Source organism: Oryzias latipes, chromosome 17, assembly GCF_053564925.1.
Source record: "Oryzias latipes strain Hd-rR chromosome 17, Olatipes_Hd-rR_3.1".
Lineage (NCBI taxonomy): Eukaryota > Metazoa > Chordata > Actinopteri > Beloniformes > Adrianichthyidae > Oryzias > Oryzias latipes.
In genome coordinates this window covers 21,442,607-21,467,967 of record NC_136253.1, presented here as the reverse complement: position 1 = coordinate 21,467,967, position 25,361 = coordinate 21,442,607, and the positions used below count along the sequence as shown (strand labels likewise).

The following is a 25,361-nucleotide window of genomic DNA, read 5'->3' as shown; positions in this document are numbered from 1 at the left end:
TTATAAGTCAATCGGCATTTTCTTTTTGTTTTGAGGATAATAAATATTGGTTGGAGTAAACACTAAACATCTTTATAAAGCAAATTGCATTGTTTGTCAAAGGTGCTTTAAACCCACCACTTATTCGATTAAAAAAAAATAATCACAAGCAATAAAAAAACATAGAAAATTGGTAGTGATTTAAATTTTGCCAATTTGTTTGTACTTAAGTGTATTTATGGGGGTATGATGTGTATTTCTTTTCTTTAATCAAATTTAAAGTGAGATTTATAAGGATTTTAACTTGTCTGGTCAGCATCTTGCTAATGCAACTTAATTTTCAAACAAATGACATTTGTATTAAATCAAATTCTTTCCAAGATTTTAGACGTGTGTTTTAAAATAGTTTTATAATAATTACAATGTAACCAGAGTGGTTGATTTAAAAAAAAAAACGACGCATATAATTGTCAATGGTTTGGTATGTCAACAAGTTAGACTTCAAATAATTAATTTGTCGTTTGATGTTGGAAATAAAATTCAGTCATATAAAACTGGAAAAACATTAAAACTTTCAGAAAAGGACATCATTATGGGTTGTTATGATCAACGTTGACTGGAACATTGTTTTTTTATAAAACAATTGATTTGGTTTTTGGAGAATTTTCATATTCAAAAAAGGTCATAGTCAAATTAAAAATTTATTTAAAACACTTTTTGGTAAAATCCTCAAACAAATTAAAACAAAAAAGGCAATTTCGACTAAAGTAATTTCTGAATCTGTGCAAAACTGGGTGTGTTGTTGGATGTCAGACCTTTAATCATCTTATGTATGCTGATGACCTTGTCATTTTTAGCCCCTACAGTGCTGGGTTACAAACACTTTTAAAAGTTTGTTCTGACTATGGCAGAGATTTTGATATAAACTACAATCCCTCTAAAAGCAAAGTAATGATTGTAAGGACCAAAGACGACAGAAATGTAAACTTTCCTGTTTTTAAGCTTTGTGGAACGCCTCTGGAACAAACCTCATCTATCAAATACCTTGGACATTTCATTACTGATGATTGGAGGGATGATAGAGACATTCAGAGACAGTACTGTAAACTCTATGCTCAGGCAAACATGCTGATGAGAAAATTCAGTACGTGTTCTCTTCAAGTGAAATGTTCGCTGTTCAGAGCTTACTGCACTCCTCTGTATACGGCCCCTCTTTGGTGGAACTATGGACGTGGGACATACCGCAAATTCTTAGTGGCCTATAATGATGCTTTTAGGCTTCTGCTACAGGTGCCAAGGTGGTACAGAGCCAGTCAGCTATTTGTGGATGCTCACATCCCCACCAGTGAAGCACTACTGCGTAAGCTTACATACGGCCTTATGGAACGCCTAGACAAATCTAAGAACTCAATTATCATGTCTCTGACTGATCCCAAAAGAAGCTCATGCAGCTACACTTCTGCCCTGAGGAAACACTGGATACAGCGATTATACTCTTTTTAATTTATATATTTTTACTTTTTATTATGTATACTGTATTTGTATCTTTTTCTATGGACCACATCTGAGTCTGAAATAAACGTGTGTTTAAAAAGGCACATTTTCTTATAAACTTTAGTTCCTTCTTTTTGCTTTATTTCTATCTTTACAACGGCCACTCACACATTTCTTTTGTATGTTGTTAAAAAAAAAATAAGTGAAAAAAATTATATCGGAAACCTTTACAAAAGTTAGACTTTGAAGTGCATTCTGGGTAATGATTTTTTAAGTGTGTGGGCTGTGATTGGTCAGTACACGACCTTTCGCCTGTCACGTGGTTTAAACCTTCAGAAGGATGGCGCGGGAAGTTGTCAGCTCACCGTGGTATTTAGTTCAGTTTGCTAACGTTTCTCTGCAAGGTGCTTAGTTTTTACGAGCTTTTCCCACGCTGTCAGTGTGTTTTTTCATAAAGTTTTATATTTTTGGTCAACCTGTATGTATCGGTCTTCTCGGCGTCCAACCACGCAGTGTGTTGTGTTTGCCATTAGAGGACCGAGCGCGATGGAGGTGAAGTTTGTCGGGGATGAGGATGTTCTGGAGCACATCGTGGAGAAACATGACGGTAAAAGCTTTTAAGTCTTTCAACAAATCTGCGCAGACGCGGTGATCTTAAACTCCCTGTGTTTGGTCTGCGCAGGCGTGCTGGGCGGCGGAAAGTCTGTGCAGAGGATGGTGACGTTTAAGAGCCCCGCTGGACGTCGGGGGTGCCTGGAGGAGGAAGAACAGGAGGAAGATGAGGTCTTTGACGAGCAGAATTATATCCAGGCTTTGGGAGCAGATAATGCAACAGGTGAGGCGACAACAACTCTGTCATTTAGTCATTTTTTGCTTATTTACAACTTCAATAAACAAGTTAACCCTACTCCTGCCATGAAGAACTAAAGGTACATCACAGCTCTTTACATGCAGATGTTGACATACACAGGAATGGATACAGACTCTCGCTCTCTATTTTTTCCAATAAACTTTATTGTACATTTTTTTTTCAATTTACAGAAATTCACACAATTTGCACAATAAAGCAACAATTGTTAATATCAAACACACACATAAGACCAAAAAATAAACAATAATACTAATATTATTAATAACGTGTGCCTCTTTTTTCTTTTTTATAAATGCTCATATACAAACCAAGTTAGGGTGAACAATCGTTATAAATGTGCATATAGAAAAAACAAAACAAAATTTAAAAAAAGGCAATAATAATGGATTGGATTTATCTGCGCTTTTCAAGACACCCAAGGGCGCTTACATTATGTCCATTATTCATTCACTCCTCATTCATACTTGATGATGGTAAGCTACAGTTGCAGCCACAGCTGCCCTGGGGCAGACTGACAGAGGCGTGGCTGCCATTTCGCACCCCTCTGACCATCACCAGGATCATTCATGTGCATTCACACACCAGTGGAGCCACACTGGAGGCAAGGAGGGTGAAGTGTCTTGCCCAAGGACACAACAACATTTTTGGCTGGTGGGAGCGGGGATCGAACCGCCAACCCTTTGATCATTGGACGACCCGCCCAACCACCTGAGCCACTGTCGCCCCAAAATAACAATACTTTTGATATATTTTGAGAAATTACTGAAGTTTTCTTGTTTTTGTTTTGGAATGCATTTAAGACACTCATAATAATCAGAACAATAATTCAAAAAATACTAAACAAAGGGCATGTATTTTTCCATTTACATAAATGAATGAAATGTTTGCATAAAATAATAACAACATTAATGACATCAGAAATTCCCGGGTCCAGATTTTCCATATAGAAAAAACCATCAGATAAAGAAAAAAAGGGAATATTTAAAACTTTAAGTGACAACAAATTGTGAATATCAGTCCAAAATATTTGTATCTGGTTGAAACTGTAAAAGAGATGTTCCAACGTTTCAGTTTCAGATGAACAGAATAGCCATGGTTCCCATTGAAATTTGAATCTTTTATGTTAAAAATTTCCAACAGGGTAAATTTTTCAATATTATTTTTAAATGTGTTTCTTTCATTTTAGGTGGAAGTGGGAACTTTTTGTATTAAGAAAAAGATTTGTCCATTAGGGTGGTTTCTAAGTCGCATCTATTTTTTTTTACTAAAGTTGCAGAAAATGATTTGTTTAAAGGTTAGAGTTACTAATTTATTGTTGCATTTTTTATCTTTTATGGGAATATCATTAATTTTCAGCTGTGAAAATTGTGGTTGGATTGCATTGTATTGTAGTATGTTATGAATAAGATTAAGTAAAGGTATTGGAATTTCTTTACAGACTTTGTTATAACAGTTACTAGAATCCTTAATTTTGTATTTAGTTACAAACTCATTGTATGATAACAACATTCCATCAGTATGCATCAAGTCATGAACAAAACACACACCATAATCATACCATTCAGACATAAACAAGGATTTCTTGTTTACAGCTATAAATCTGTTGTTCCATAAAACAGTGTTGTGAGGGGAGAAGTTATGGGTGAAAAGCGTCTTCCCAAATTCTAAGTAAAAGTAAAAGTTTGATAGTTTCATTGGTATTTTTGATAGATTATAATCACATTTCATTGTATTAAATAAAGTGTATTAAAATGTATAAAGTGTATTAACATATTAATTACTGTTTTCTTCTTGTACAAGGTGTAATGTTTGTATATTATTAATAATGTTATTGTAGTTGTTGGGTTGAATTGTGCATAGCAAAAAATAATCTAGCAGGTTTAACTTATTGAAACAGTCAATTAGAGCAGTCTGAGAATCTTTAAAGTCCCTCTCTGGTCATCTTTTCAGCTATTTTCAAAACATCTTCTGATTATGACTATACCTTTTTAGCCTAAATAAAATAAAGGCTGTGTTGTTTTCTAGGACATAATTTCTGCTGAGCTGCAGTGGTTCATTAGAAATTCGCCTTTGAGTTGTGGGCGGGACCAATGGCCGTGGAATAAGCCCTACCCCACTTCCCATCATCCACCTGTTTACACGTTCGCTTGCTAGCTTACAGCCCTTCAAACCTCCTACCTAACAATACAGGTGCAACAAAAATGGAGAGTTATATCTGAGCTATCCAGCTGTAAAGTTTTAAGGTAGATGCCAGGTCGGATAAGGAAAATAAAGAATATAGTCGTCCACAGATGGATGCATTCGAATGGAGCAGAGCAGGGAGCTTGTGGCTCTACATCACAAATATTCTGTTTTTCCAACTGGATTTTTTTGTCTGTCCTCGATTAAAAACAATGTGAGCAGAGAAATACTCAGAATGCAATTTTGGGATCCATTTTCTTAATATATGTCCTCCAGCATAAAAAAATGTCACGAGAATATGTTAAAACCTCCAGAAAGGCTTTTTACATTGGACCAGCTGGTCTTTAAGATTTAAGTGTTTTGATATTCGTAAAACTTTTGACAGCATTCTGTTACATTTCTGTTTTCTTTTGGATTTCTTATACCAGTGTTTGAAGGATTTTCCTTCGTCATTGTTTACATTTTTCTGCCTTCCCTCACCTCCGTCGGGGTTTTCAGCATTATTTCAGCCACTTCAGCTGCATTTTCACCTGCAGTCATGCTGGAGGAAGAGTTTCTTCATCAGTGACCAAAAATAAACACGATTGAAACTTTGTAAACTAGCACCAAATGTTATTCATTTATGTAGTTGAGTAACAGAAGGTTGGAAAAGAGAAACTTCTCTGAGTTGTCTCAATAATTCACATGAATCTTTTGATCCTTTTCTTTTACAGCAGATGAAGACGGTCTCTCAGGAGTGGCTGGATCCTCTATTTTTACTTTCCAAAAAATCAAGCGTAGCCACCGCATGGCCCAAACTGGTGAGGTTCTCCAGCCTCTTCTCACATGTTTGCCCAAACTGTCTTGCAAGCTGCAGAAGTTGTTTTCCCAGCATCCTTTGCCTCTTGTTTTTGCACGCAGCGAATGAACTGGCGCGAACGCCGGGCAAAAGCGCAAACGTCAGCACGACCTCAAGCACTGAACCACAAACCCCCACTCGAACAGGTCGCGGTGAGTTCCCCAGACCCTCTGCTCCTCTGTTCAAGCACTTTTAGCTGATTCCTGTTCTCCTCTGCTTAAGATCACAGAGCAGGAAACCGGACCCCACATAGGGTGAGACCACTAAAAATTAAAGACATTCTTATTTTTTAAAGAGGTTAAAGTCACGGTCATGCAATTTTTGGTCACCATTCCTGCTTTCCTCCAAAAACAGAGCAAAAAAGTCCAGTTTGTCTCCACAACCCCACATAGACTCAGGAAGAGACTGACAGGTGAGTCCAAAACAATGCAAAAAAAATAATGAATCCAATCAAATCTGGTCTTTACCAACTAAAACTGCCAGACTTCGAGCGCCAGCTAACCTGAGGGAAACTTCGGAAGGAACCAGCTACTAGATGGTTCGATTAGTCTTTCGCCCCTATACCCAGGTCGGACGACCGATTTGCTCGTCGTGACCGCTGCGGGCCTCCACCAGAGTTTTCTCTGGCTTTGCCCTGCCCAGGCATAGTTCCCCTAATTTCGGGTCCTATCGCCCAACGGGGTGGGCGAGACGGGCCGGTGGTGAGATCATAGGTTAATTGGTTACTCTAAATTATCCATAGATGTGAGTGTGCATGGGTGTGTGATTTGTGGCCCCTGCCCACAAGTGGCCGGGATTGGCTCCGGCAGCCCCATGACCCAGAAAGGGACAAAACGGGTTTAGAAGATGAATGAAGGAAAAATCTAATCTGGCTCCATGATTTCAGCCCCCGGACTCCGCTCAGACAGCGACAGCGAACTCTCACCTTCTGACTCGTCGGAGGAGGAGGAGGATGAAGAGGGCCCAAATGGGTTTAAAGAAGAACAGAAAGAAAACACAAAGACACAGAGAACTCCCAATAAAGGCTCGTCGTCAGCGCTCTCCAAGACTCCTGCCAAAAAAAGCAAGAACTCAGCAGAAGCGTTCGGCAAACCCACCATGACTGAGGAGTATTTTGAGGCTCATGGCAGCTCCAAAGTCTTGACGTCAGACCGCACGCTTGAGCGTTTGCAAACCCCTAAACTGGACAGGGTCAGTCGAGGTTTCCATTTATTAAACGGGAAATGATTTGATGTCTTTCATAGCTAAGCGTGAAAATGGGCATCTGCTTTTCCTTTTATGTAGGAGACTTTAGTTCATCTTTTAGAAGGAAAACCCTCCTGTTACTCCAAAGAAATTCAGCAGCTGCACAACAAAAACAAGAAGCACTTTCACAAGTGGATGTTACAGCTGCAGTAAGTGTGGAAAAACAAGAATTTTTAGATTGTTGGAGAACCCGGAAGCATCTGTGTGTGTTGGTGTGCAGGTTGGGCTTCAGCGTGCTGGTGTACGGTTTGGGCAGCAAAAAGGCTCTGCTGGAAGACTTCCGAACGTCTCATTTGGCTCATGAGATCCATTTGGTGGTAAACGGCTTTTTCCCCTCCATCACTCTCAAGACGGTCGGTGTTCAGTCCCAAAAATCTGATCAATGGTGAACAACGCTCGACCTGCTCTGTGAACCACATTATGCTGTCGTTACAGATATTAAATGCTATAACGTCTGAGGTTCTGGAAGATCAAGGGAGTTTCCGGACCCCCTCAGACCAGATCCAGTTCATCAGTCAGACCCTCAAAGAGCGTAAGTCTGAGGGGAATCATCTCGATCTGGTGCCTAAAGAAACCCCCACTCCGATGTTTTTAACATGTTCTTGTGGCATTTTTCTCATGATGGAGGACATATATAAAGAAAATTAGGCTTAAAATTGCATTGTATTTTTTTCATTTAAATTGTTGTGAATCAGAAGAAAAGCTTATTTGTGGCATGAAAAATACGCTGGGCGGGCCACAAGCCCCTGTTCTCTGAGCTCTCAGCATAATGGGTAGGTGAAGGGGGGCGGGGTTGGTATGCCAACAGTCTCACCCACAACTCAGAGGTGAAATTCTAAAGAACTTCTTCCGCTCTTCAGAAACTATGTTCTAGTAAACAACACAGGTTTTGGATTTTAGCTAAAAACCCATAATCAAAATTTAAATTCTTTGGGGGGGGGGGGGGAACTACTGGGAACACTGAAAATAGCTCAAAAGATGATCGGAGTGGGTCTTTAACTCTTTTTTTCAAAAAATTTTTTAACTACACTGATGTGTATTCACAGGTCCAGATCTTCACTTGTATTTGCTAATTCACAACATCGATGGACCAATGTTACGAGGAGAAAAGACCCAGAGTGCACTGGGGCAGCTGGCGTCCCTGTCCAACTTGCACCTGGTGGCTTCTTTAGACCACATCAATGCTCCTTTAGGTGGGTGCTTGTAAGGACTCATGCTGTTGGAGTAACCCCGCACAATAAAAAGTCATGGTAGCTCAACGTTTTCTGTCTTCTAGTGTGGGACCAGTTTAAGGTGAGCCAGTTTAACTGGCTGTGGTGGGAGTGTGTGACGTTCCAGCCCTACGCAGAGGAGACGTCGTACGAAAACTCTCTTCTGGTGCAGCAGACCGGCGCTCTGGCTCTGTCTTCCCTCACACATGTGCTGCGCAGCCTGACGCCCAACGCACGGTACTGCCCACAACAATATACGGTCACCCTTTTTTCCTGATATGGGCACCACCATATTGAAGCCAGATGACATCAGTAAGCAGCGATTGGAATCCAAGTTTCTATGGCAACCACTCTCACCATATAGGAGTGAGCTTGTTGGAAGGCCACGCCCCTACCACTCGAAAGTTGGTTTGGGTGAATCTGTCAATATAGGATTTTGAACATTTGACGTTGAGACCACATACCTTTAATGAGGCATCTGATTGGCCAGTTTATTAACTGAATAACATGAACTACATAAAAAAAAGTACCAGATCAATAATGTTAATTCTAACAAATAGAATGACTGATTAATAGCTGTTTATTTCTCTATACAATGTTCACACCTCAAACCAGTTTGGGGGCTTCTTTTGGCTTTGTGTCTTCATGTCCCTTCTCTTTACAGAGGAATCTTCAGACTGCTCGTAAAGTTTCAACTGGAAAACAAAGACAACCCTTTGTATACAGGTGTTTAAAAAAAGAGTATATTAAAAACTGTTTTCTTCCTAAATTGCATTTGAAATACATTTTTTGTGGTGTGTGCAGGATTTTCCTTCCAAGATTTCTACCAGCGTTGTCGAGAGGCGTTCCTGGTGAACTCTGATCTGACTTTGAGGACTCAGCTGACCGAGTTCAGGGACCATAAACTGATCAGGACACGCAAGGTGAACTCCTTTTCATAGGTCTTCTGAACTCTCATAGTACATCGCTTTTCTGACCTCGGTGACATCATCCTCCAGGGCGCAGATGGAGTAGAGTACCTGACTGTCGCTGTGGATGCCAGCACTTTGATGGACTTCCTGGAGAACGAGGAGGGGGACTGAGGATCTGATCTGTGGACAGAAGCTTAAGTCCATCGGAACAAGCTTAAATGATGTCAAGGATTTAGTACCACCACTTTTCACTTTGTAAACTAATTAATTCAGATAAATAAAAGCTCAATTTATAGGTAATTTTATTGCTGTTATTTTTCCTCTTTAATTACAGAAATAAATGTATACATTTTGAAAAAAACATGCATAATTTTTTCCCATAAGGCTAGGTACACATGCAGAAATAAAAGTTAAAATTCTATTATAGAAAAGCTGAGGAATGTCATCCTGTGCACATTTTCTGTTTCAAAGTCCTGAGTTTTACATTCCAATGCGTTTTGGAGCTGAATGCATGCCGTTATCGTGAGTTCTAGTGCGTTTCTGTGTGGGCTGTGAGTGGCTGAGCCTCTCCTGAGCCCAGTGTGTAGGTCTGCAGCCTGTTCAGCGTGGCTGTGTGAACGATCCGAAGCTCCTCTTCATCCAGATCCCTCAGCAGGAGCAGAATCGCATCCACTGTGTGAGTCTGAAAATGCAAAGATGGCGCTAGTTAGAATAAAACTTCATGTAACATCAGCACGATGAGTTTTACTGCAGCGATGCTAATAGCAGCTACCCTTCTCATTGTTGGTTTTTCTCTGGTTGACGGAGAACAAGGAGAGGAAAACTTGTCCCTGGAGAGAGGCTTCATTCCCAACCCCTGTCTGATTTTGCTAAAAGAGAAACCATTTGTCTAAATTTCTTCGACAAATTATTTCATTTTTTTGTGCCTTTCTGTTAGTTCTGCTTTAGTCCACAAAACATACTTGGTCTCCTCCATGTTGTAGTTTAGTGGGTCATTCTCTGTCTCTGCATCCTGATGACCGTTGTTGGAAAGCTGGATAGGTAGGCTGCCTGGAGGGGTTCTGACTTCTTCACCATTCAGGAGAGCAAGAGCGACCTCATCCTCGGTCACCACTGGACACCAAACAGAAACAAAAACAGAGGGATCGTGAAGTTGAAGTTCCTCGACAGCTTTAGGTAACGGCTGCATTTCCATTAACACCCACCCTGATTATCGAGCTTTTGGAGACGAGGCAAACAGCGCAGAACAGTGAGGCGATAGCGGCTGGAATCTGTTCCACAGCAGGGGTTCTCGGCCAACCAGAGCACCCTAAGGCGAGGCAGCGGACGCAGATGGGACAGCTCGGACAGGGAGGGAATTTGGTTCCTCCTCAGATAAAGCTCGGTCAGAGATAAACAGCCAGCCAGAGGTGAAAGCGTGGAGATGCCATTGACGCTGTGAATGGACAAAGGTAGTGTTCCAGTCAGGAATTCAGATTTCATTATAGATGTCAAAGAGTTCAATGCACCAACCTCAGAGCGAGCACCTCAATATTGGGCATCTGTGTAAAGATGGAAATCTGCAAAAACACATAAATTCAGGCACAGAAGTTAGAATAAGATCAAGATGGAAGCAATTATCTGAATACTCACATCAGTCAGGTTGCATCCCCTACAAGACGATAGAAAAATCAATTGAAAAAGTAATTAGTATCAGATAGCAATAAAAAGCAGCATTATAACTATTAAAAAGCATGTGGTAAAGATATAAATGACAGACATGAATGAATATAACTAGACCCCCATAAAACTTGAGAGTTGGTGCTGTACACATACCAGCAGTTTAATTTTTTTACGCTTTCTAAGTCCGAGGCCTTCGCCTTAGCAAGTACCAGTTTCCGTGTCAACTTCATGGCATTATTCCTGGTATCTTCAAAAAGGAAAGATGCTTTCAATTACATAAAACCTCAAAAACAAGGTATGGTCCATCATAACAGCCACAACATTTCAATCGTGCAGCTAGAGGGATGTCGTTGTTCACGTCGAAAATACGCATGCGCACACCAAGTAACGCGTTCTTAGTTACGGCGTACGTGAGTTTTTTTAACTTTAATTTTTTGCATTTTGTGTCTGTCAAAAGCATACAATTAAACGCTTATTCAAAATAAAAAGTGCCGAAAAGCGTAATTCTTGAGTTATGGCGTTCATGTAAAAAATCAATTTCCCACAATGCAAAGTGGGCGACGAAGTAAATCGCGCCTGCGCGTTACGCAATCCCTCTTTGGACCTACGTCTCCACTGAAACGATGGTGAGCCAAGGGTTTCCCGTTGACAATCCATGTCAATCTAACCATTCCTGTGGCTAAAGTCATAAAATAACCATTTGTATTACATTGTAATGGTATTCTTGTTTCATATGAAACAGTATCATGCATTTACTGGATGAATATCCCATCTAAATGAATGATGTTTTCATGTTTGGAACAGAAATGGCCGCCACCATATCATAGAGCCCAAGTGCCGGGCGAGCTAGTCTTTTTGATATCACTTTGGAACCTTATTTTTTTCAGACTGCGTCTTCTTTTTGTCCTTCGGCTTTACGTAGGCGAAGAACCAAAAATTCAGCAAAATGTGTGAACATGCTCGAGAGCTTGGAGTTTTTTTAACGTTAGCTTGTTGAAGCTAGCGTTCACTCCATTGTAGCTAAGCGGCTCCGAGAGGTTGTGAACCCTTTTAAAAAAAAAAAAAAAAACAGTTACACAATCCCAACATTTTAGCTAAGTCATTTTCCGTTTTCATGCATTGACATACTTTCCAGTGATGTTTAGCGTCATTAATCGTTATGGTTATTATCCTTCCATAGGCCAAGCGCACCAAGAAGGTGGGGATCGTCGGTAAATATGGGACACGTTACGGCGCGTCGCTGAGGAAGATGGTCAAGAAAATTGAAATTTCCCAGCATGCGAAGTACACCTGCTCCTTCTGTGGCAAGGTAAGAGCTACTGTAAACATTCTACCTGTAAGGTGTCCCTGCGGTCCTTGCGCCCTCACTTGTTAATCCTTCTACAATTTCAATAAATAGGAATCGTGAAATTTGAAATGATGTGCTTGAAAATTTCTGGTTTTGAAACCTGATTGTTTTTTTTTTTTGTGCAGACTAAGATGAAGAGAAGGGCCGTTGGTATCTGGCACTGTGGGTCCTGCAAGAAGACGGTGGCTGGGGGTGCCTGGACATACAAGTAAGAGATCGTGTTTGTCTGTGTTGATCTTGATCATTTGTTGTAAAGGTAATTTATTTCCAACTGTTAAAACATCTCTTAGTGTTTTGTTTTTCTTCATCACCCCCTGATTGAATCTGTCATTGCATGCATGCATATTTAAGATCATCTTCTGCTGGTGGTTTTGGCTGGATAAATCCACCCAGAGCCACATTACTCAATATCAAGCACTAGCAGAATGTGTTCATAACTGAGGCCAGTTGCAGACTCAAAAGTGATGCAAATATTCAACTTGACTAATTAAAAAACTAAAGTCAGATATGTTTGTGTGAACAAGCACAAAAACTGATTAAAATAATCAAAATGCACATTGCATTGTTGCACAATGTTTAGAGTATGTGCAGTGTAACCTAAAACCTGTGATTCTCAAAACTTAGTTTGGCTATCTCCAAGTGTTTTAAAACGGATTTTTAGTTAGAAATTAACGATGAAGATAAAATAGTAGATTTATATGATTTCTGTCAGAACTGATGATTACATTTGAGTTATTTTGAGGGGCTGCAGTAAGGATGTGATAAAGATAAAAGTTTAAGATGGAAGAACTCTTTAGATTTTTACTTTGTCAACAAACTCCTATTTTCAAGCAATCATTTTGAGAGTTCTTTGAGCTTCTTTTAAAGCATTCCCAGTGTTTTTTTTTTTTAATTCTGTCATTTTTAGCCAAAATCTCAAAATTTGTTCCGTTTTATAGGAAAAAGTTTGCAGAGCAGCACCAGTTCATTAGAAATTCACCCCTAAGTTTTGAGCAGGATCGTTGGCGTGGATCACGCTCACCTCCCATAACGAACTGGGAAGCTTGCACAATTTTTATTTTTATGGGTGACATTACTAATACGCTTTTCCAAATGGATTTTTCTTTTGCTCCTAAATAACCATTTGGTCCCCCATCGTCAGAAAAAGGCCACAGGAGCATTTTAAAAACCCCATTTTCATTGGAGTGGGTCTTCACGTAAATATAAAACATCTTCAGTTTAAACTATTTCTTTGGGAACAAGTATTTAGTTGGTTTGGTGCCAAAGTGGCTGTTGATAAATGTAGCTTGACTGGTGTCATGTGACATTTGTTTCCCACATGCAAGAAATCAGTCTTAAATTAGTTAGTTGTTGTTTTTGTTTGTCCATTTGAGAGGACACTACCACCACCCCCTGTGGTTTACTTGTGACTCTCAAACATCTGGATGGAGAAAGATGCAACTTATTAGAGGGGTTTGAGTCATCTGTAAGATGTTTCAGGTGACTGTTTTTCATTAAGATTTTTTTTCCCTGTAAAAACAGAATAAATAAATAAGCATCATTAAAATTTTAGATTTCTGCCTAAATGTAAGCGCCCATTTATTCTTTAATATTAGATTGTATGGGTTGGTTTTGGAAGTGTTTCTATATTTTACGTAAAATCATCATTGTATTATCTATGCAAGTGGTGGAACTTATAAGTTGCTTGTTACTTTATAATTATTGGGAAGAGCTTCATGTTTTATTTAACTAATTCACTGGATGCTAAGGCATTCATGCAGTTCCCCTTTTTTCTGACCGATTCTGCTTTGTCTTGCAGCACCACGTCTGCTGTCACAGTCAAGTCTGCAATCAGGAGGCTGAAGGAGTTGAAGGACCAGTAAACCCATGCATCACTAAGGGATTTGGGACTTTTTCTATAATTTAATCCATCTGGACATGACCTCAACATCTGAAATAAAGTAGTCTGGAGTGGAGCGTCTTGTGTCTTGGTATACATTTTTCACAACATGTTACTAAAATGCCCACAAAGCCTTGTGCAGGTCTGGTTCTGATGTGTTCAATTATGCTGTTTCACATGATCCTTCTGTAGCTTTTATGCATTAAGGATTTAACCTGTGGAATCAAACTTTTAAGACTTTATCAAACCTGCCTAGACCTGGTTCACAAGATCTACCATGCTGCGAGGTTTTGACTTTTTTTTTTTTGCTCTACTTTCTTCTGATAATCAAGATATCAAGACTGGGGAATCTCAAAAAAGAATTACTTTATCTAGCTAATGAGAAATTGGTTGGCATAGCAGGAAAAACGAGTAAGGATAGTAGTTTTGATGGGAGTTGGGTAGCTCTGCTCCATGCAGATTGATCTCACAGAATAAGCCCATGAACTGTTCCATTTTTGTTTTTCTAAATCTTTTACTGTGGCGTGAACGTTTATAGCACTTTTGTACCTTCCTCGAAGGCCCAGTGCGCTCAACAGTCAGACCCATTTACACACCACTACCGAACACTGACGCCAACCTTCCACCAGAGGCGAGGTGCGGTTCAGTGTCTTGCCCAAAGACATTTTGAGGGGCGGGCAAGCTGGGAATCCAACCTGCAAACTGTTGCTGCACCATGGCTGCCCCACGATCTTGTTTCCTCAGTTTCAGTTGAAGGTCGGTCTTCAGTTTTAATGTGATCTTTTGTTGTGCAACATTCACAAGGTCTGTCAAAAATGGCTTTATCATAAGCTTTACCTTTTAATGTCATTCTCTGCAGCGCATGTTCAGTGTAACGTTCACCAGGACGACACAGCGGTTTGCAAGCTATTGAAAAAAAATATCAATTTAAAACTAATTTTAATAGAAAACATCCTAAAATAGATATAAACTTTATTGATCTCCCAAAGGAGAAATTCAAGTGTCCGGTAGCAAAACGCACAACCACACACAGTAAAAAGGCAGTTCACAAAATAATATCAGTTCATATCAGGCAGGTTCATTAAACAGCCTGATAGCTGCAGGGACAAATGAGTTCTTAAAGCGCTCTGTCCTGCAGCGCAGTAAAAGGAGCCTATTACTCCGTGAGCTCCTCTGACCAGACATCGTGTTGTGCAAGGGATGTCTGGGATTGTCCAGGATGCTCTGAGTCAAGGCCCTCATCCTCTTCTGCAGCACAGATCCCAGAGAGTCCACCCTCCTCCCGATCACAGATGCACACCTCTTTATCAGTTTGTCCAATCGAGTGCAATCCCTTGTGGTCATACTGCCACCCCAGCATACAACCCCATAGAAGACAGCACTCGCCACAACCGACTGATAAAAGAGGAGCAACATGTCTGCACATACATCAAAGGACTTCAGCTTTCTCAGGAAGAACAGTCTACTCTGCCCTTTCTTATACAGAGCATGAGCCTGCTCCGACCAGTCCAGTTTGTGGTCAAGGTGCACACCCAAGTACTTGTAGGAGTCAATCACCTCGATTCCCCCACCATCGATGATCACTGGCTGGTGGGAGGACTTCCTACTAAAGTCAATGATCATCTCCTTGGTCTTTGATGTGTTCAGCACAAGACCATTGTCCCTGCCCCAGGAGGTGAATCTGGTGATGAGCTCCCTGTACTCACTCTCATCCCCTCCCTTTATACACGCCACAATAGCAGTGTCGTCCGAATACTTCTGGACATGACAAGCTGCAGATGCATAATTAAGGTCAGCAGTTTAATGTGTCAGAGTGTGAATAGAAAAGTCGATAGAACAGTTCCCTGTGGTGCTCGTCAATGTCCCAGATACACAGTCTCCTAGTCGGACAAACTGTGACCTAAGAGTCAGATAGTTGTGGATCCATCGAACAAAAACTGGATCAACTGCCATCCTCTCGAGCTTCCCCTTCAGCAGCTGAGGCTGGACTGTAACAAAGGCACTTGTGAAGTTGAAAAACATCACCCTCACATATCTGCCAGTCCCTTCCAGAAAGGAGAGCACCCTATGGACCATGTACAGGACTGCATCCTCCACTCCCATACTGTCCTGATAGGCAAACTGAAGGGGGTCCAGCGCCCTCTCCACCTGGGGTTTGAGCCTCCGGAGTAGTAGCCTCTCAAAAGTCTTCATTATGACAGATGTCAGGGCAACTGGTCTATAGTCCTTCATCCCTGCAGGCCTTGTCACCTTGGGCACTGGGACAAGGCATGAGGTCTTCCACAAGCCAGGGACACATCCTGTCTGAATACTCTTGTTAAAGATGGTTCAAACAGTCACCGCCAGCTCTGACGCACAGTCCTTTAGCAACCTTGGTGATATTCCGTCAGGACCAGCAGATTTCCAACCATTGAACCTCCTGAGCTGAGCTGAGCAGCAGAAGTCAAGGATCTGCCACTGGGTGGAGGTGGAGTAGTCACTGATGGTTGGGTATGGGTGAGCGTGTACTGAGTCAAACCTATTATAGAAATGGTTGAACTAATCCGCCTTGGCCACATCACCAGGCACAGTCCATCCCCTCTCCTCAAAGCCAGTAATGGCTCTCATGCCGCTCCATACCTCCCTATGGTTCCTATTCTGCAGCTTCATCTCAGACCCAGATTTGTAATCCCTCCTGGCGCGCCTTATGGCTCTTCTCAGATCATGTAGAACCACCCTCGCTTTGTGCCGATCACCAGTCAAATAAATAAGATCCTTAAAAATCATTAAAGATTTTTGTTTTGTTTTAATCCACTTGTTTTTGCAAAACATTTCTGATTAAGTTTCTAGTGATTGTGTTAGGTTTTGGACAACATCAGAATGAAAGTCATATAATTCCCTCGTGAATTTATTAGTGATTAGAGTCACTGCTGGGGATCCGAGCTGAATATCTGTTGAATGTCCAACCTAAAACTAACTTCACTGCAGTTAGGACTACTCATCAACCCTTTGATACATTTTAAAAGACTTTATTGCCAATGTAAACTCTGTGATTTAACACAGAATAGGAACCGAGGGGCAGATTTTTTTCCAAGCACTGAGCCGCTGTCACCGCCGCCCCCACGTTAAATTTGCGCACCAGACAATTGCCCGTATTATTGCCTGTGCCTAAAACGGCCACTACCGTGCGCCCCCCCTGGCATCGCGCCCCACTATTTGAGAAGCACTGCCTTAGGCCTTTGTAGTTCCCTCTGAGCTGTAGTGTCATGTGCTAATCTTATTGGAAAATTTTGATCAAGCTCAGTTCCATTATTTCATCTTCATCTTTCCTTTGGCCTGAATTAAGTTTTGTCAGTGACCATTTGGACTTTCAAATGTTTCCTAAATTTGTAAATAAAACCTAAATATATGAGAGAAGTCCATGTCACTTTTGTAAAGTGAAGTTCCAACACTCGTTTAAATAAAGTTTGTTCAAAACGATGCGCGCGACCCGTTGCTAAGATACCGTCGCCTCAACTAGCCAAACCACACTTCTGTGCTGCTTTCACATGACTGGGTCGTACGGGTTTGATAAATTAGTAGTTTGTCGGTTTTATTTATTCTTTCATTTATTCTTTTGTTTGCTTATTGAAAAGCAGTGAGCACCATTGCTAGCATGGAAATCGTCAATGTTTTGATGAAGCGCCGCAGTGAGTTTAACCGGCTCCGTGGGTTCGTGGATTCCGATTTTAAAAAGCTCGTGGACATGTCGCCAGACCAAAGCACGAGCGAGCAACCCATCCACAAAGATCAGAGCGTCCAGGCCGGCCAAGAAATGTCCGAGCACGAGGCAAGACAAGTCACAGTTAAACTGAACAGAACTGGGTTTGATGCATCATTATGACTCAGTCAGTCAGCATATCCCAGGAAAAGCTGTCAGAACTCGGGGTTTCAAAAGCCTTTTATCGGATTGCTTTATTCTTTAGTCCCCGAAAAAGATATCTTAAAAAGACAATTTCCCAATAAACGACCTGACTTTGATTCCTATTATTTTAAAACAATTTTCTCTTAAAACAAACATTGTGACATCAAGCCTCTATAAACTGTTGCATCTCTGGAAGTTGAGAATCTCGGACTGTTGCGATCATCTGAAGCGTCAATCAGAGCTGGTTTGACTGGCTTATTCCTCAATCCATTTTACTTGGATACACAATTTAATTAAAATTCAACATTTTGCCCTAAGCCTTTAATGAATGAAAAACGCACTTCTTATAAGAAATTTTCACTGAAATCTAAAAATAAAGGATGGGAACTTAACAAAATACAGTAAATGCCTTAAAAATAAATAAATTGCTTTAACAGAAATTTAACCATTCATTACATATTTGATGAATAGCTCAAATGAAACCTCTTGCTTAACTCAGGTCCACAAACATGTGTTTTTTATATAATGAAAACTTTAATTTATTATTTTCAGGCAAAAGTAATAAAAAGAATTGCCTAGGAAGTGAAATCCCCCTTTTGTCTGAATAAATTTAAACTTCACATTTGAAGTTCTCTAGTGTTGCACGCCTGCAAAACTCCATTTGGAAATATCATATGAATAATATTTAGTTTGTGATTCAAACACAGACTTCTCTCAGATCTTTTTTTAACCAAAAAATCAGAGTTGAACAGAAATGGGGCTGCTTGGTTTTTAAGGGGAAACTGTTGTCAGGAGTATTTTTTTTGGCTACTATTTTTACGGCTACTATCCGTCTCAAAGCATGAATGTCAAATGATTTAACAACCTTTCTTTTGTTTATCGATGCTCAACTATTAAAATCAAGTAATTGAATGTTTTGAACATGTTTTGATGTTTGCAGACAAACACGGTGGGCTTGGAGTTCATCAGCCATGGCATGAACCATGTTGAGGGGGGTTGGCCTAAAGACATTGACCATGAAAATATGGAGCAAACCATTCGTTTTAGGAAGAAGGCAGGAAAAAATGAAGCCTACATAAGCAGCATCTTACAGCTGGGAAGTGTAAGCTTTCTGTTGATCCCAAACATTTTTCTTCTTCTTTAGATTTTCTTTAGATTTGTTTCCATATTTTGTTATTCCTCATGTTTTTTGTAAATCCCCATTTCAGCCCACAAAAGATTTGCCACGCGTATTTTAAATTTTTTTTCCTAGGCCAACTAATCAATAATCTATCATGTGGTTCAGGTCATGGAGCTCTGCATTCGCCAGAACAACGCCATTGACAAGTATGAGCAGTACTTTGAAGATGAGGAAGAGGAGGAGGAAAATCACAATGCGCCTTATGCCAAAACCATGAACGTCTTAAGGTACAGCTGACAGCCGGCTCTCACGCAGACTGATTATTTACTTTGACCAACCAGGAGCTTCTGCGGTTGATCCTGCAGAGATCCTCACCAGGTGAAACGAACCGTAACCAGTCTATCTTGGAGTCCTGATAGAGGCAGGAAACTGGCTGCTGCCTATTCATCTGTTGTGTTCCAGCAAACTTCTCAGCTGAGCACGGACTCCTATATCTGGGATGTTGGTGGGTCAGACTGAAGGCTTCATTTGAGCCAGCCCACATTTCTGTCTGTTCACAAGGGTTGCTGTATTTTTCAGAAAAGCCCAGCATTCCGGAGATGGTGCTGAAGCCACCATCCCCCCTCGTCTGCCTGGAGTACAACCCAAGGGTCTCCTACACTCTTATGGGAGGCTGCTACAATGGACAAGTTGGTGGGTTTATGTTTGGGCAAAGCAGTGAAGGTCTGTGTGTGCGATAAGATGATTCAGATCCAGATGTTTGCTTCAGCTTACTGGGACACCCGAAGAGGCTGTCAAACTGTGGCGTATTCCTCTGTGGAGCACAGTCACAAAGATCCCGTCTACAAGGTCATATGGCTTCAGTCCAAGACTGGAACCGATGCCTTCTCTGCCTCCACTGATGGACAGGTAAACTCATCAGGAAAGATTCACCCGACTTCAGACAGATGCACAGAGAGAGAAATCTGTAACCAAAAAAAGAAAAACTCTGTGATGAGACTTTTTTTTCTGCCTCGATCAGGTTTTGTGGTGGGATGTACGGAAGCTGAGTGAGCCAACCGAGCGGTTGATTCTGGATCTGAGCAAAGAGGGGAACCTGGGCCGGGCTTTAGGAGGAATCTCTCTAGAGTTTGAGATCACCATGGTGAGAGAATGCCTGTTTATCCTTTCCAGCTGATTTACAGGGGTGTTGTTGTTGTTCCCATTTAGGCATATCCTTTCAGGGGTCGCCACAGCAATTCAGCTTTCACTGATTCACACAGGTGGTTTGGCAGAGTGTTTTTATGGCGGATGCTCTTCCTGACACAACCCTGTATTTTATCCGGGCCGGGGACCGGCACAGGGATAACCCGACTCGGGCCCCCCTTGCGGCTACATAGTTATGTTGTAGCGTGAAGGATCTTGCCCAAGGACCCTCACTGGATGAAGATCATCACACCCCTGGGGATCGAACCCTGGATTCCGATGTGCCAGTCCTGCGCTTAACCAACTTGGAGCCCCTTAATAATTTTTGGTCTGCACTTACAATCCATCTGAGGCAACTATTTTAGTCTGATGATCCAGGTCAACAGGAGAAACTGGGAATTGAATCACCAAGTCTGTAGCTGTCTGGTCCTCATCCATAGTCACTCAGAGACTAGTCAAGTGTAGTATTCACTCCAGGGATGGATAGTTCCAGGTCTGAGGACCTACTGTCTGAACTCTTTTCAAGCACTCCTGCCCTTTCAGCTTCTAATAAGCCAGTTACCCCAATTTTGAAATCTCTGCACTGGCTCCCATTCAGCTTTAGGAATCAATTTTAGGTTATTTTATTAGTCTTTAAAAGATGGAATTCATATTGCAGAATTACTTGTGGTCCATGACCCTCCCAGAGCCCTCAAGTCATCAGGTTCAAGTTAGTCAATGGTCCCAAAGGTCAGAACTAAAACAAGGCAACATTTCAGCACTGTGGACCTCACCTGTTCTAACAGCCTGCCTAAGGATAAACCCACGTATGCACAGGGAGAACATGCAAACTCCCCACAGAGAGGTCCCCCATTGCTGTTCTGTTACACGTCCCCCAGCCGGGACTTAAACCAGGGCCTTCTTGCTGTGAGGCAAGAGCGCTAACCACTGCGCCACAGAAAAAAATTAAACTTCATGTAGTTTTAACATTTTCTCATGTTTTAATGTGATGTTATGGACTGTTTGTTTTTTTGGGATGTCTGTTGTTTTTTGTATTATGATTGATATTTTTACTACTATTTATTTATGCAAAGCCCTTTGAGGTGTTCTGTACCAGAAAAAGTGCCATATAAATAAGGTTGAATTTGAATTCAATTCGCTAAACACATCTAGTTAATCAACATAAGATAAGAATATCTCAAAAACAAGTCAGACCGACCCTCTAGGCCTAAAGGGGTCCCTCGTTGGTCTCAAGACTTGTATTTGATTGAGATCACAAAGTACATGGCATTAGTTTAGTTTTATATCTGAGGTATTGCTAATACCAACCCTGACCCAAAATCTGATTTGTCAGGGTTCCAGCACTGATGATACTCTTGGGTCATCTCCAGCTTATGCGTGTGTGTTTTTTTTGTCGTTTTTTTGTTTTGTGACCCTCTAGCCGACAAAGTTCATGGTGGGGACGGAGGAGGGTTTGATCATCTCCTGCAACAGGAAGGCAAAGACTCCAGCAGAGAAGATTGTCTGCACATATGATGGCCACCGTGGATCTGTCTATGCTGTGCAGAGGAACCCCTTCCTCCCCAAAAACTTCCTTACTGTGGGAGACTGGTGCGCCCGCATCTGGTCTGAGGACATCAAAGAGTCATCGATCATTAACACCAAGTAGGATTCAAACCCACAACGTTTTGGTAAAGGATATACAGAATAGTCAAGGGTTAAGCTTCTTGCAGAATTTAGACATCGGTTTTTGTAAAACTGACACAAAAAAAGCCTTTGCAATAATCCAAGTGTCTGCCTAGTTGCTATTATCTAGGCTACCAAAAGTAGAGCCTGATAGAAACTGCCAGGGGGGGGTCTTTGGCAAAATAATCTGACAAAGAGTCACAAATACTCCCCTACTTAACTGGTTTTAACTGTAAAGCTACAATTCATCACCCTTAGCAACACACATTCAAGCAACTACTTCCAATGCAAAGTCTATATAAATGCACTTAAATGGGTGTTTCAAGCTTCCATGTTCAAAACTCTTCTGTTCATGCATAGCTACACAAGTTCCTATGACTGTTTTCAGGCAAAACGCACCTCCATAGAACACCCACTGGAAGTTAAGCAGGTCGACTTTGACCAATGAGGGACTTGGATTTATTTAATATGTGACACCAAATCTTTTGTGTATTGGAGTAGAGCTGTGAAAGAAAAAGCCTTGAGTAAGATTCGCGAGATTTGCATTGCTTCAACATTTCGCACCCCACCTCTTCCAACTGTAGGTGACGGATGTGTGCTAGTAAACAGCAGAAAGATTAAAAAAAAGAAGAATCCCCTCCCTGCTTGTCCAGTGTGAACACCATGGGCTAAATGTGCTTTCAAGAACCAGCATTTAGTGTGCTCTTGATCTCACATATTGTATGCTTTAAACGGCTGTTGCATGCCCGGTGTGTCTGTAGCTCAAGAATGTTAATATTTATTTCAGGACTCGTTTTGTTTCCGTAGAAAACCGTCTCTGGTATATTACTTTTGCACTGTTCATTTCTCTTTTCTGCTCTGATCATCTTCCTTTCATCTGGTATTTTACATTTAGATAAATCTTCATTTCATTGACATTGACAGGCCTGCAATGGATCAATGTGCCAGTCAGGGAGGAAGAGAAGGAGAGATCCCGGATAGATTTTGGTGCTCTAGAAGTCTAGAAGCAATTATGCTACTATGCATTCAGCATGCAGTCCACTTTCTCTCCAAACTGTGACAGCCGTCATCAGACCTGTCACCAGAGGGAAGTCTGTTCCCGTCATACGGTGAGAAAGAAGTGGCCTAGGCACTGCAGGCAAGTGTGTTTATAGACATGATGAGATAAGATTAATGGACTAGGACTTTGTCTTTAAAAGATTCCTGAATGAAACAAACAAATCTTAGAATAAGAGGGTTCATGATGTGAGGTTAAAATGAATAAAAGATGACACAAGAAGACTTATGAGCACCTAACAGGCTGACGGTAATGAAACAATAGATTCAGCTGATAACAATAAAAGATTAATCTTCAGGAACTTCATGAATCTTGAGGAACTATTTGTGGCAGAAAACCGCCATTTACATTTTGTTTGAGTGAGTTTAGGATTAAGAAATGACTTGGATCTGCAAAAAATAACTTTGGAGCATCTCTTTTCATCCTTCTTTTAAATGTTGGTATTTTAATGAACCATAAGAAATATCCAGAGAATGCAGTAAAATGATAGTTTTCTTAAAATACTTTATTCAAGCAGCAAACATCGTAATACGTTGCTGAACAGGCAGCCGGAAAATACCATGACAGCAGAATGTGTTAGTGTAGCTTTTTAGGGAATTTTAAAATAAAGGGAAGAAGAAATTGGAAGTAAGAAGATGTTTTAACAACAGCGACAAACAAAAAAGGTGTATAAAAAATGAATATAATTACTGTTATAATTTTTAACATCAAGACTTTATGAAAACAGCTGCACATGTGATGATAACTGTTGTTTTTTATTGCTTATTATAGTCCAAGAAAATTTTAAATTTTAAATATTTATAAAAGTTGAAGTGATCACTTTGCTTTCAGTCGGTCACATTACAGAATGTTTTGTTTATTTTCTGTGATTTTTTTCCCCCACTAATTGACAAAAAATATCTGAATTTCTTCTTCTGAAATGCAACAAAGCACTGAATCTTTTTCTTAGGATGGACCAGTTAGGATAAAGTTTTAGCAAGATGCAGGTATGAATAGATACATTTGTATTAAAGGTGTGTTTTTAATCAATTTAGGCTTAAAACCAATGAGATAGTTGTTTCAAATACAATTGAATGGATTGGTCAATGATAAAATTCAACTTTAAAAGTCTCTACTGTTAATTTTTCACTTTATCTTTTCTTTTTTGTGTTGTTTTGGAATGCCGTTTCCTCTCCTGAATCTTTTCTCCGTGCTCTAATCCACTTTGTCTTGCATGTCGTCACAGTTCTCAAACTTTCTGGTCTTCCCTGTGTCAACCCTGCATTCAGGTTTCTCCCTATGTTGTGTTGCCTTCCAGGAATGGGGTGTCAGAGTTGATGGACGCTTGCTGGAGCCCAGTCAGACCTTCTGTTTTCTTCACTGTAAAAATGAACGGTGTGCTGGACATCTGGGACATCCTGTTCAATCAGAGCGACCCCACTTTGAGCGTCAAGGTTCTGATCTCACCTGTGAAGATGAGTTTAAGTCATCCTGTTGGTCCACTGAGTCAGGTGTGTGTTGTCATCTTCAGGTGTGTGACGGTGGACTGTACAGCATCCGTGTTGAGGAGAATGGACGCCTGGTGGCATGCGGATCTGAGAAGGGAGAGGCAACGCTGCTGGAGATTAGTTCTGGATTGTCGGTCCCGCAAAAAAATGAAAAAAGTCTGGTTGCTGCTGTAAGAAACCTGTCAGACAGATTTTTTAATGTCTACCTCTGGAGGAGTAATTTTTTTAAAAAGTGTTTTTTAAGTATCTCTAAATTCATATTTGAATGTATTATGTTGATATATTAGTCCAGGACAAATATGGTTCCTCAAAATAGAAAAACAGGCTTTCCATGTGCTCACATGTATACTGTTGCCGCCTGCAGATGTTTGAACGTGAGACGAAGCGAGAGAAAATCCTGATGGGCCGACAGAGAGAGATCCGTTTGAAGGAGAGGTGTCGGTCGGAGCAGAGCAGAGAAGAAGAGGTTGTGCGGGAGGATGGAGAGGAGAGCCCTCAAGAGCTCCTCGCTCGTGCTGAGAAAGATTTCTACAGCATGGTGGAGGTCGAGCTTAAAAGGAGGAGGAAAGGCAAAGATTTGATACAGGTGTGAAAAGGAAGGATATGTGGTCACAACACTCTGGTCACTAAATGATGTGGTTTTTTGATCCTGTGCTTTTTTTCTCTTCAGGAACAAGTTGTCTGTGAGGACAAACAAACATGATTACAAAGAAACTGCCGACGTTTCAAATAAACTTTAAAGCTGAATAAACTGACTTTTGTTTAGTTTAGGACACCCTTTTTTGAGTTAAAATTTGTTTAGAATTTCAGTACTGTGTTGTCTGATTGGTTGGCATCTATAAGGATTTTAAATATTTAAATTCTTTATTGTCTTAGAAAGTACGAAAGAGGATAGTTAAAAGAAAAAAGGGAGCAATGGGAAATTCTGACTTTAATCTAAGTCAGAATTCTGAGGTTCTGACTTTTATGGTTTTTACATTGATATTTTTTCTCTCATTTATATTTACAATATTGTGTAATAATGGTAAAAACAGCTAAAGAGAAAAAACTATTCCGTTTATGTGAAGGATATGATTAGTTTGAGATACTGTATCGCTAACACTCATGAGATTTTATTGTGTAAATTTTGCCATTTTCCTAAAAACACAAGATTTTCATTTTTTCGTACCAAAAATACTTTTAATATCAAACACATTAGTTAATTTGGGACAAGTCCTGTTTAATGTAAAAACCCTTTTTTTTTTCAAGCAAAAAAGTAATAGTTCGCTGTTAAGCAAGGTTTTATTTTTAACAACAAATCACAGCAAACCATAAAAAAGAAAGAAGAAATACAATGACTTTTTTT

At 40.5% G+C, this 25,361-nt stretch overlaps 4 protein-coding genes across 13 annotated transcripts; 3 read left to right on the top strand and 1 right to left on the bottom strand.

Annotated features, from left to right (window-relative positions):
* The first annotated feature begins 15 nt into the window (after positions 1–15).
* orc2 (origin recognition complex, subunit 2) lies at positions 16–9,091 on the top strand. 9 transcript variants are annotated; one of them, XM_078935473.1, is made up of 16 exons: positions 1,755–1,877; positions 2,007–2,080; positions 2,156–2,308; positions 5,242–5,325; positions 5,426–5,515; positions 5,586–5,617; positions 5,718–5,775; positions 6,250–6,554; positions 6,648–6,757; positions 6,829–6,961; positions 7,044–7,140; positions 7,655–7,801; positions 7,885–8,056; positions 8,484–8,545; positions 8,624–8,742; positions 8,818–9,091. In XM_078935473.1, exons 2-16 carry the CDS (start codon positions 2,020–2,022, stop codon positions 8,899–8,901), a joined length of 1,707 nt encoding a protein of 568 aa, XP_078791599.1. In that variant the 5' UTR covers positions 1,755–1,877; positions 2,007–2,019; the 3' UTR covers positions 8,902–9,091. The 9 variants fall into 9 exon arrangements, with proteins under 9 accessions (XP_020566584.1, XP_078791599.1, XP_011484826.1 ...); XM_011486524.4 differs by having other exon boundaries at positions 1,763–1,877; positions 5,239–5,325; XM_078935472.1 differs by having other exon boundaries at positions 1,773–1,913; positions 5,239–5,325.
* cfap410 (cilia and flagella associated protein 410) lies at positions 9,016–11,745 on the bottom strand. Of its 2 annotated transcripts, none has more exons than XM_078935476.1 (8): positions 11,727–11,745; positions 10,546–10,639; positions 10,363–10,381; positions 10,243–10,289; positions 9,936–10,165; positions 9,693–9,843; positions 9,503–9,599; positions 9,016–9,412 (listed from the first exon to the last, which is right to left on the bottom strand). In XM_078935476.1, exons 2-8 carry the CDS (start codon positions 10,620–10,622, stop codon positions 9,260–9,262), a joined length of 774 nt encoding a protein of 257 aa, XP_078791602.1. In that variant the 5' UTR covers positions 10,623–10,639; positions 11,727–11,745; the 3' UTR covers positions 9,016–9,259. The 2 variants fall into 2 exon arrangements, with proteins under 2 accessions (XP_078791602.1, XP_023821250.1); XM_023965482.2 differs by lacking the exon at positions 11,727–11,745 and adding an exon at positions 11,521–11,661.
* rpl37a (ribosomal protein L37a) lies at positions 10,879–13,695 on the top strand. The gene is made up of 4 exons (XM_004079020.5): positions 10,879–11,018; positions 11,573–11,701; positions 11,866–11,948; positions 13,539–13,695. Exons 1-4 carry the CDS (start codon positions 11,016–11,018, stop codon positions 13,600–13,602), a joined length of 279 nt encoding a protein of 92 aa, XP_004079068.1. The 5' UTR covers positions 10,879–11,015; the 3' UTR covers positions 13,603–13,695.
* Positions 13,696–17,122: 3,427 nt separating this feature from the next.
* Positions 17,123–24,780, top strand: dnai2b (dynein, axonemal, intermediate chain 2b). The gene is made up of 12 exons (NM_001195237.1): positions 17,123–17,427; positions 18,443–18,604; positions 18,788–18,909; positions 18,988–19,127; positions 19,202–19,315; positions 19,392–19,531; positions 19,644–19,766; positions 21,228–21,451; positions 23,827–23,962; positions 24,040–24,186; positions 24,381–24,602; positions 24,687–24,780. The coding sequence occupies exons 1-12, from the start codon at positions 17,254–17,256 to the stop codon at positions 24,717–24,719; spliced, it is 1,737 nt and encodes a 578-aa protein (NP_001182166.1). The 5' UTR covers positions 17,123–17,253; the 3' UTR covers positions 24,720–24,780.
* The last annotated feature ends 581 nt before the right edge of the window (positions 24,781–25,361 follow it).